Below are 11,433 nucleotides of genomic sequence, written 5' to 3' on the forward strand. Positions count from 1 at the left end.
ATTCCTATCCCCATATCTTTGCCTGAGAGCCCCCTTAATTCTAAAATTATACTAATTCAGAGGGAGGATTTATTAGCTCCATTTCGAGGGAAGGCCCTGCTCTTCCCTAGCACACCTGTCTTTTGAAACCAAGACAGATTTTGGCATCCAGCAGTGGGGCCTGAGGGCATTGAAGGGAAAGGGTGAAAAAGGAGTAACAAGTTTTGTGTTAGGTGGCATCACGTTGTCCAGCTTACCCTGGTTTGGGTTCCACGTGGTCACAGCTATATCTCCCCCATTTGCAGGCCCTTATTTGGACATGGGTCCTATCACTAAGGCTACTGTGGCCATTATCCAGTTCCTTCTGTGGGTTGATAAGGTGAGGAATTAATGGATTTTTAACTTCCCCTGGAAGTCAGGTACATGGATTCGGGGCTATCACTCTCTAACTGTATGTTTCTGGGGTTACTTTAATAATGGTACCTACTGTGAGGAAATGACACCAGGGAAAATTTTCTCCCAACCCTTTACCCAGTTGTTTTGGGTCTACTCCACCAGTTTTTGAAGGATTCGAATCTCCTCTAAATGCTAATGATATCATAGAGTGGCTGGTGTTGCTGACAGGCCTGTTCTATTTAGCATTCAGAGATAAGAGGAGATGGACTTGGATAACAACCCTGATACCTACCCCAGGAAATAGGGATGTTACCCCAGAGCTTGACCTTACTCCAGAGACTAGAGGTGCTGCCCCACAGCCTGACCCTGCCCCAGGGACTAGGGATGGTGCCCCACAGCCTGACCCTGCCCCACAGCCCACTGCAGAAAGGAACCACCCGGAATGGGTGGGAGTTCTAGTGAAGGAGATACCTGAGACAGGCCAGATGCTGAAGGATGCTTTTCCCCAGCTGGTGAGAAACCCTCACACTGCCTTAAAGAGGGAGAGTCTGATGCAGTGAAACCCACAAATGTTACATCTCTCCAGGTTCCAGCTGGATCACAGGGGCAGCCACAGCCAGCAGCAGTTGCTGCTGTGGAAGCTAGAAAATCTAAAATAAAATCAAAGCACCTAGATAAATAAAAATCAGCAAGGAGGGCCCTCACAACCAGCAAGGTTAGAGGTTGATATCATCACTGAGTCCCTCTGTACGAAGGTCTCCGTAATCTGTGAAAAAATATTGTGTGACGGGGCCATGAGGCTTTTACAGCCTGGTTACTTTGGGACTGGGACCTAATGGGAACAGCTGTACAATTGGATGGTACTGAAGCAAGGAATTTAGAGCCCTTAACTCAAGATTCAGATGTGGATCAGGTATTTGTAAGGGAGCCAGGCCCCATTCCCCTCTGTGAATGGCTTTTAATGAGTGTGAGAGAGAGGTTTGTCCACAGAGAGAGAATGCAGGAGCTCCACCATGGAATGTGCTGGAAGACCCTTGAGGAAGGGATCCAGCAGCTGAGAGAAGTGGCAGTATTAGAGGCACTCTTTGGGAGGGATGGACAGCATGACAATGACCTGACAAGGTCAGGTGCACAGGGCAGATGCTGTGGAATCTGGCAAACCTGGGGCCATCTCAGTATACCACCTTCATTGCAATGATCAACGCTGATGACCACCAAGAGACAGTGGGTTCTGTTGCCAACAGACTCAGAAATTTTGAGAGTATGATCAATGGCCTAATGGAGAGTCATGTCTCTGCCATGGTTAAAGAACTCAAAGAGGAGTTTAAAGAGGAGATGAAAGGGGTGAAGGAAGGGATGAGGAAGATCAATGCAGCACCAATATGAGTCACAGGCCCCAAAGTTAGAGCCCAATGCCCCTCAGCTAGGGAGAGAGGGTACAGCCCATGAGCTGACCTGTGGTTCTTTCTGTGTGACCATGGGGAAGACATGGGAAAATAGGATGGGAACTCACTTCTGTCCTGGCAGCACAGGTGTGTCAACTCAGGGAGGGAAGCACTAAGCAAGGGAGTTCTACTAAGGTGAAGGTAGCCTTGACCTCCCATGAGCAAGGTGCAGGGTATTACAAAAGGGAAGGTAATCTGTCAGACCCACTGGAAGGAGCCTCTACTGTGTATGTCCAGGAAAGGAATAATAACCAGGGCTAGAGGGGCCCTGTCTCTAGCCAGGGAGAGGCACAGGAAAACCGGGTCTTTTGGATGGTGTGAATCTTATGGCCTGGCACATCAGAGTCACAGAAACATAGAGTGTTAGTTGATACTGGTTCACAATGCACCCTGATACCATCAGAACATGTGGGGAAGGTACCTGTTTCTATTGTTGGGGTGAAGGGGGGATCACAGGAATACACTTTGCTGGAAGCTGAGATTAGCCTGACAGGGAAGGGGTGGCAGAAACATCCTATTGTAACTGGCCCAGGGGCACCACGTATTCTAGGCATAGACTTCCTCAGGAATGGCTACTACAAAGGCCCAAAGGGGTTCAGGTGGGCTTTTGGAATAGCTGCTGTAGCAACAGAGAGCATTAAGCAGTTGAACACTTTGCCTGGACTATCAGAAAACCCATCTGCAGTGGGGCTCCTGAAAGTGACAGAGCAACAGGTACCAATTGCCACCATGACAGTGCACCGCCGGCAGTACCGGACAAATCGAGATGCTGTGATCCCCACCCACAAGATGATCCGTGAGCTGGAGAGCCAAGGGGTGGTCAGCAAAGCCCACTCACCCTTCAACAGCCCCATCTGGCCTGTGTGCAAATCTGACGGAGAATGGAGATTGACTGTGGACTATCGTGCCTTGAATGAAGTGACTCCACCGCTGAGCGCTGCCGTGCCAGACATGCTGGAGCTGCAGTACGAGCTGGAGTCCAAGGCAGCAAGGTGGTATGCCACCATTGACATCGCCAATGCGTTTTTCTCCATTCCTTTGGCAGCAGAGTGCAGGCCTCAGTTTGCTTTCACCTGGAGAGGCGTGCAGTACACCTGGAACCAACTGCCCCAGGGGTGGAAACACAGCCCCACCATCTGCCATGGACTGATCCAGGCTGCACCAGGCACCTTGGGGAAGGAGTTGTCTGGAAGGTGAGAGGTCTAGGCTGGAATTGGAGTCAGTTTGAAGGCAGCATCTGTGGTTTGGCACAGCTTTGGTTATGGAGGGAAGAAGGAATAGCTGTGACTTTTTCTGTTAGTGGTCCTGATTGTCCCACAGGGAAGAAGAGGGGACAGCTGTACTTTATGAGCCACTAAGATGTCTGTACCAGGAGGAGGATTAGCCATTTTGGAATCTACTCATTTGTTTGGGCTAACTTTGGAACACTGAGTGGACTTTCATTCCTTGTGAGCTTTTATTCCTTCATAGAATTATGATATGTTATCATCTCTTCCTTGAAAACCCTTTGCAAACCAAAGAAAGGCCTTTTTTCTTGCCTCTGGGTAGTGTTGTTTCATAAAGTAACTCTCAAGGGATGACATTAAGGCAAATGAGTTGCTGCTTTGAGATGGAAAGCAAACTTTCAAATCTCAAATTCCATTCTCAGGCCATGTCTGAGATTTATTTGGAAAGTTTGCAACTTTTTGGAACTACTTGAGTTGAGCAATTGGGAAATAAAGCTTTCCTGAATTGAGGATTCTTAAATGCCCTGAGCCCGCAGAGCAGGGCAGCGTTTGCTGATGGTTGGAGCCCTTCCTAAAGATCCTCTCGGGCTGTCTTAGACACTTGGGGTGAGGGATTCCTTCCAGCCTTTGGGGTGGGCTGGGGGCAGCCCCAGGGCCGGTGGCAGTGTGTGCAAGGGCCCTTTGTGACACGGTGCAGCATGGTCACCATGGCATGGAACAGGACAGGGTGTCAAAGGACCCTTTGTGACGTGTGGTGATATAAGAGCTGGCAGTGACACGGCCACGGCACAGTGCTCGGAGCACGCGACGGGACAGGACGGGACAGAGCGGTGCCGTGAGGAGCCCCCGCACAGCGCACTCCTTCCTGTCGGACCCGGAGCTTTCCCCTTGACCTTAGTGCTGCAGGTGACCTCAAGGCCAGGCCACAGCACTTGGTGACCTGTGGCCTCCTTGGGACTTCTTTTTTGCAGGTGCCCTTGAGGGCAGACTGTAGGACTTGGTGACTCAGAACTTTTCCGAGGAATCTCCCCTCCTTGTGGCCAGTGCCCTTGAGGCGAGACCGTAAGAGTTGTTGACTCAGAGCTCTTCCAGGGCCTCTCTCTTTCAGGTGGCCTCAACACCAGATTTTAGGATGGCAGAGAAACGCCAAGGCATGTCCGGAGAGAAGAGTAACAAAGGCTCTTCAGCTTCCCCAGCAAAGCAGCCTAATGCGGCGCCACGGTCCCAGGATGGTGAGTGGCAGAGCTGGGCTACAGGGATGATGGCTGCTGCCAGCTTGGCCCCATCCCATCCCATCCCATCCCATCCCATCCCATCCCATCCCATCCCATCCCATCCCATCCCATCCCATCCCGTCCCCTTGGGGACATGCCCAAACACAGGACAGAAGAGGGGCCGGGCACACCCCGTGCTCCATCCCCTGGGGCATCCCGGGGCTGTCCCTGCCTGGGGAGCGCAGGGCTGGGCTCTGTTCTCCGGCCTCTCCCGCAGCCCCTCAGCTCTGGCTGTGCTTTCTCTTTGCCATGATGCAGGGAAGAAGAAGACAGAAGAGCAGGACCCAGGCCAAGGCTGCTTCCGCAGAGCACTGGAGGTACCTGCAGCCATCCCCACCTGGGCTGGTCCTGCTGTCACTGCTCAGCACAGCACAGTGCTTGGAGCACTCCATGGAACATACCTCTCTTCTCTGCTCTTCTGCAGTCGTTTCTGAAGTTCACGGGCAAGCGTGAAAAGACCACAGAGAATCCTTGCATATTGTGCTCCGAGCCAACTGATGCTAGCACAGCATCAACTGAATGCGCAGAAATGTCTAATTACATAGTGAAGGCTGACCAGGTAACAAATGAGGCCAATTAAGACACTTGAATGACTGAGATCATAAGAAACACAGACACTACCCCCAGTTTAACTGTCATTATTGCTCACAATTATTCACGGATAATCACGTTTGTAATCAGAAGTAATAAGCACCCAGTGCCTATGCCTGGATTCCTCCCAGGATCATGCAGCTCATCAAGCCACATCTGCTAGCCTGCCTCAACTTTTGAGGCCAGCACACTGTGGCGGGAAGGGAAGCACTTCTCGGGGGAAGCTGGGGAATCTCCTTCCTCAAGGAGCACTCCAAGATTCCCCCATTCGTCTTTCAGGTGCCAGCCATGGTGAGGATCATGCACGAGAGACTTGCGTCACCTGAGACTGTTGATGTCAGGCTATTCATGAACATTCTGAGGATGGCTGAAGAACACCCTGCTAGTGTGGTGCTGACCCTCCTGCGCTGTGCCCCAACGTGTGACAGGTACAGGGCCCACGGGCCTTGAGAGCTCAGGGCTCAGCAGCCTTTAGGGCCCATAGCCCTGTACAGCCTATCCTGTGGGGTCTGCAGGAAAGGTGGAGAGCTCCAGGACCCTCAGGCCCCTCTGTTTCCTGAGCCTGCTGCCACTGCCAGGCTCCCTCCCTGCCCCTCAGGGCACTGGGGCTCTGTCACAGCTGCACAGGACATGGTACTGTGACTGAGACCCCCTGACACTGAGCTCTGATCCCACAGAGCTGCTTCAATGATGTGGAGAACCATAAGCTCATCAAAATCAACACTGGAGAAGGTGCTGCCAACTCTGCTCTGTGTGATAGAGGATTGGCCTATGCACAGCATGTTCACCTCGGATGGGGATGACACCAATGTTTTTGCCCTGGCTGTGAGTTTCTGGAACTGGCCCTTGCTCCCCCCCAGGTCACCTCTCCAGCAGCTCTCCATCCTCTCTGTGCCTCGGGTGCTGGGCTGAAACTTGGGCTAGGGACAGGCTCAGGGGGCACCAGGCCCGCTGCTCCCCCTGCCTCTCCCCTCGGGCCCTGCCCCATGGGCACCTCGGCACTGAGCGCTGCCTCGGGCTGCTTCTTTCACAGGCAACTCTGGTGCTCTGGGTGATGGTCCAGGTGCCCAAGAGCCATGAGGCAATGTACATTTATGCCCCCCACCTCCTCGTGGCTCTGTTAGCTCAAATTTTTGACAGCACCGTGCATGGAACTGAGGAGGTTGACACCTTTTGGACACAATGCCAGGCAGAACACAACTTTCAAACAAACCCCAGCAGGTCATCCATCCCAGTCCTCCTGTCTCTCCCATGCCCCCAGGGCAGGAGCCAGAGCTCACAGAATGACTTGGGTTTGCTCTGCACACAGGTTTGCACTGCAGACACTGAAGTCCCTGCTCTGCCGACTGCGGTGTGACAATGTGGTGATGGCCATGGAGCGCAAGCTTGGCTGGGACACGCTGCTGTGTGCTGAGACCCAGCACTATGCCACAGGTCTGCTGGCCAGGTGAGGCCACCATTTGCCCTCTGCCCCCAACATTCCAGGGTGCCCCACACAGTACCTGTGCTCATGGGCCAGAGGGCCTTGTCACTGAGGGACAGCCCAGCAGACTGGAAAAGGCTGGGAGAGGAGGTGCTCAGAAGTGGCAACGTCCCAAAGTGCCCAGATTGCCTCCAGGGATGCTGGGGAAGACTGGACCTCTGTGGGTCAGTCTTGAGAGAGGTTTGCCCCTGCCCTCCCTCCACCTCAGCATCACAGTGCCCTTTTCCTCCTGCCAGGGAGATGCACCGTGATTTGATCCTCTTGTGTTCCCGCATTGCATGCCACCTGCTTGGGATGCTTAGCACAGCACGGCATCGTTGGGATCTGCCCTTCCTGGCATTCCTTGTGGAGGTGAGCCTGATGGCCAGCACTGCCTCCCTGAGCTGCCTCCCAGCTCTCTGTCCTCTCGTAGCCACAGCTGCCTGGGACGGTGCCCGTGCCCTGTGCTGCTGTCTGGGCCCAGCCCTGTGCGCTTCTGGGCTCCTGTGTGTCCCCTGTCACTGCCCTGTGCCTTTCAGGTCCTGGATTGCCTGGACTTGTGTGGATGTAGGGATGGTGTTCTGGAGATGATGTCAAGGTACCTGCAGAGCGAGTGCAAGGAGAGGCGTCGCCTGGCGCTCAGAGGCCTTGTGGTGCTCATCAAGGATACCTCCATGGTGAGAAGGGGAAAGCAGCCCCTTGGGCTGGCTGGGCTTCAGGAGCTGAGGCAGATGCTCCCAGCTCTCCTGCCTCACCTCCCTGAGCTCTTTGGGACAGGCCTTTGGGCCCTGTGGCAGCAGGGTGAGGTTGCAGTGCCAGGGCGGTGTTGGCGCTGCAGCCGTTCATGGCTTCACAGCACAGCCTTGTCTTCCACACAGGCCAGAAGAATAGGCATGCTGTCTCAACGGCTTGTGGAGCTGCTGGGTGATGCAGATGGAGAAGTGGTCAGGATGTCCCTCTCTGTCTTCATAAATGTTCTCCATTACAAGGGTATCATGGTATCTTGCACAACCGCCCCAAGGCTGGCTGAGGCGCTCCTACCACTCATTGACCACGTAAGGCTCTTGGTCCCCAGCCCCAGCCCTGGCTGCTGCCCAGAAACATGGTTCCCTGTGGATTTTAGGCTTTTGCTCAGGTGGGCCTGGAAAAATTGGTGCTTAGGACTTTTCATCTTCCTTTACTTCAGGACAACAGCCATGTGCGGGTGCTCTCCATTCAACTTTTTCAAAAGGTGATGGACTTGGTTGTGGACGAGGGAAAAAAGCCCACGAAAAGAATAGTGAGCGAGAGTCTGCTGCCACTCTTCTTGCACTGCCATGAGGAGAACCAGCGCCTGGCAGAGGTGAGGACTCGTGGGCTGCCCGTGTCCCCCTGGGAGGGGCTCGGCTGCCTCCTGCCCTGGCACCTCCCGGGCTGCAGCCTCCTCCAGGCCTTGGCACAGGGACGCGGGTCCTGTGCCCTGAGCTGCGGGAACATCTCCACATCTCTGCTGCTCTCCAGGCCTCTATGCAAACGCTGCTTCATGCAGCCGGGTTCCTGAAGAAGAGGGGTCTGAAGCAGGTAGTTAAGAAGGAGAAGCTATGGAAGTTCGCCAAACGCCTGGTAAGGACGGCCTGGAAGCGCCAGGCTCAGGCTGGAGCAGCCCCCTGAGCGCGGCGCTCACTGTGTGCGCTCGGCAGCTGCGGCCCTGCCCAGCGCTGCACGCAGGGGCCGCACGGGCTCTTCTCCAGGCTCCTGCGGCCCCGAGCCGGCTGCCCACGGAGCCCCGGCCCAGCGGGGCTGCGGGCCGGGCCGGCACCGCGGCTCCCCGGGCACAGCCGGCCCTGTGCCCCTGCAGAGCCCGGCCCAGCGGCTGCTGGCCGCGCTCAGGGCTGTGCGGGCAGGGGAGGCCGGGGCCGGGCGCGGGCAGTGCCTGCCAAAGGGCCGGAGCCCGCCCCGACCCTTCCCTCCCGCCGCTCTCTGCAGCTGGCAGAGGACAGGAGCCGAGCGGCCGAGCACCTGCGCCAGGCCCTGCTGTACCTGCAGTGCCCACAGGAGCCCCTGCGAGAGGCGGCCGTCAGGTTTATCGGTGAGCCCGGGCTCCCTCCCCGCCCCGCCGCAGCTCGGCCCCAGCCCCGCCTGCTGCCCCGGCAGCTTCTGCCATCCGGGCCCGGCGCCGTGGAGCCCCGGCTGCCCTCGGCGCTGCTGCCGCCCTCTCGCAGCCGTGCCCTTGGGCGGCAGCGTGCGGCAAGGGCCCGGGCTGAGCCCTGCCGGGCCACGAGGGCCAGTGGCCACAGGGCTGGCAGCGCCGCTGGCAGGGAGCTGTGCCGCTGGGCAGAGCCGTGACAGGGTCTGTGTTCCCAGGGATGGCCGGGCGGAGCTTGAGGGGGCAGCCAGGAGAGCTCCAGGTTCTCAATGAGGGTGAGTGAGGGCAGCGGGCTGTGAGCGGGGCTGGCAGGAGGAGCTGCAATCCCTGCCCCGGCTGCGGAGGGCTCTGCTCCCTGTGCGGACGGGGGGCGGCGTCAGAAGAGCACAGAGAGATTTCAGAGATGCGTGCAGGGGGATTCCTAAGCAACACCTTGCAGCCGATCCCGTTGGCCCTTCCTCTCTTGTGGCTATGGCCAGAACTGGGAGAGATGGCATTAGCAGAACAATCGCCAGGGTGTCGTCGCTGGTCTTGGCTTTGACTATGGTGATTCTGTTTTCCAGCCCTTCAAGCCATGAGCCAAGATGAAAGCCCATCATCCAGTAACCTGGAAATGCAAGCAATTTTTGGAACAAGATGTGCAGAACTAAGGTCATCTACTGGATTCGATGATCCACTTTCCCAAGAACAGTACCAGGAGACAGTGAGGAGAACACCGTCACTCACTGTCAACGGAGATCCAGACACGGCTGATGCTGTACCCAGCTGAGCCTGTGGGAAGTTCAGTAGCTTGTGCTTTCTCCCTCCCTGTTGACATCTCCCTCTCTCCAGCCCTCAGACCCTGCCTATTCCCTTTTTTTTTGCCCCTATCTCATCCCTTTCCTTTCCCTTCCATCAATAAATAGTTTGGTTTCCCCCCTTACCTGCATCTCTGTGGAGCTAAAGCAGCACAAATCCAGAGCCCTGGGACTCACAGGCCCCTCCTGCCGTTCTCTTCCGCGCCGTGTTTTGAGCAGAGACGCAGAGGAACGAGGGCAGATCAGGCTGGAAAGGTCTCTGTGCTGAAGCTCCAGTTCCACAACACTGTGGAGTCCAAGGTCTTGCTGAGCACCCTGAAGCCCCTGGGTTTTAGAAGAGCCAACCTGAGTATGCTCTGAACCCAGCTGGGAGGGATTCCATGGCAAGCACTCATGGAGGGCAAAGGAGCTTGGAATGCTGGAAGGGTTCAAGAATCGCTTCCTGAAAGCACAGCAATGCTCCATCCCTGCACAGGGTCAGGAAGAGGGCAGAACCAGAGAGCACCAGGGCTTCACAGAGAGCTTTGGGTGTTCCAGAGAGCAAATGAAGCAGCAGCACAGTGCCCGAGACTCGGGCGCGTGACCGTGCCAGTGTCCGGAGCGCTGCCAGGCAGTGCCGGGATCCTGGGTGCGGATCTGGTCCCCACAAGTGAGGAATGGCAGCCCCTGCCTCAGAGCCAGTCAGAAAGCCAAGCAAGTGGATCAGAGGGAGGGCACCCTTCCAGTCTCTGGGGCATGGCTGCAAAACAGCCCCTGCTTCTTCTTCCTCCGCCTGTGCTTGGGGTGTGCTGGTGGCAGAGCCAGCCTGGTTGTGCTCTGTGTGCCAAAGCCTGTTCAGAGCGAGCATGAAAAGTGCTGCGTGCCCAGCGCAGAGTCCTGGAAGGTGCTGGCAAGAGCATCCTGGTGGGAGCAGGGCCTGGTCTCTGGCTGGGAACAGCCTGGTTTTGCTGCTGTGACTGCAGGCAGGAGTGTAGGCAGGTGAAGAGGCAGCGGGCAGCTTGTGTTTGCAGAGGGCCTGGGGCTGCACATCTGAACCTGCACCTGGAAACACACCTGGGGAAACACAAGCTGGAGCTGGAGTGCCTGTCCTGAAAGGCCCAGAAGTAATTCAGCCTTGCCAGGCCTTAAGAGTGCATTGGTGCTCCTGGGGAAAGCTACACATTTGGGGAAACGCCTTTGGAGAAAAGGGGCTTGCTTTTTAAGGAAAGGGCTTCCCAAGGAGCTCCCAGTGAGGTAGGTACAAGTGTCCCCCTCTGGCTCTTTGTGGTCCTTTCAGTCCTTGAGGCCTACTGCCCTTGGTAGAGGGGTAGGGGAAGGCAGAATTTTGTGAAGAGCAGCTTTGGCATCCTCCTATAGCTGTGGTTGATGTGATTGAATGTGATGTGACTGAATATGTGATTGAATATCACGTATTGATATGTGATTGAATCATCATAGAATCATGGAATATTGTTTGCTTCCACTACCTGCCATGGACAGGGATGCCTTCCACTATATAACTTTGCTTCCAATCTGGTGTTGAACACTTCCATGTATGGGGCAGCCACAGGTTTTCTGGCCAATGTATTAGGGCTCCATCACCCTCACAGGGAAGAATTTGTTTCTATTATCCAATATAAACTCCCCTTTTATTTTAAAGCCATTCTCCCTTTTCCTGTCAATATATGATCAATATATAAATTCAAACTTGAGTCTGAATTTATGAATCTGAAAGATGGATGATCTTCAGAGCTTTTTGCAAAGGACTGAAGAAGCTGAAGTTTTTCTTGACTGACAAGGAAACCTGGTAGGGTTTCAATGAAAGGTATCCTTCAAATTGTCTTGTTGGAGAGGGGATGCCTGCGACCGCAAAATGTGAAGAAAGGAAAAAAAATGCTCTTGTGAAGTTATTTTTTACCACCTCTTTCCTTTACAAAACAGTAAGAGGTGAAGGTTGGGGGGAGGAGAAGTAGAGTAAGTTTTGTTTCTCTGGAGTTTATGAACTGCAAATCCTCATGATGGGACAGAGATGTGAACATCACAGAGATTGCTGTTACATGTTCTTCCTGGCAAGCAACAGAATAAAGGAAGGGAAGCTTGGGGAACAGCTCTATTTCTGTTGAAAGGCTTCTGGTAACCTGAAGATGTGAGATCTGCAG

The 11,433-nt window shown here is 55.0% G+C and overlaps 1 protein-coding gene across 1 annotated transcript; it reads left to right on the forward strand.

Annotated features, from left to right (window-relative positions):
* The first annotated feature begins 3,831 nt into the window (after positions 1 to 3,831).
* Positions 3,832 to 9,419, forward strand: LOC130255277 (maestro heat-like repeat-containing protein family member 6). Its single transcript, XM_056495757.1, has 15 exons — positions 3,832 to 4,278; positions 4,579 to 4,637; positions 4,745 to 4,879; positions 5,191 to 5,339; positions 5,589 to 5,736; positions 5,945 to 6,132; positions 6,221 to 6,358; positions 6,631 to 6,745; positions 6,913 to 7,050; positions 7,252 to 7,428; positions 7,560 to 7,715; positions 7,874 to 7,975; positions 8,339 to 8,441; positions 8,717 to 8,773; positions 9,062 to 9,419. The coding sequence occupies exons 1-15, from the start codon at positions 4,179 to 4,181 to the stop codon at positions 9,265 to 9,267; spliced, it is 1,971 nt and encodes a 656-aa protein (XP_056351732.1). The 5' UTR covers positions 3,832 to 4,178; the 3' UTR covers positions 9,268 to 9,419.
* The last annotated feature ends 2,014 nt before the right edge of the window (positions 9,420 to 11,433 follow it).

Source organism: Oenanthe melanoleuca, chromosome 7 (assembly GCF_029582105.1).
Source record: "Oenanthe melanoleuca isolate GR-GAL-2019-014 chromosome 7, OMel1.0, whole genome shotgun sequence".
In the NCBI taxonomy this organism is placed as follows: Eukaryota; Metazoa; Chordata; class Aves; order Passeriformes; family Muscicapidae; genus Oenanthe; species Oenanthe melanoleuca.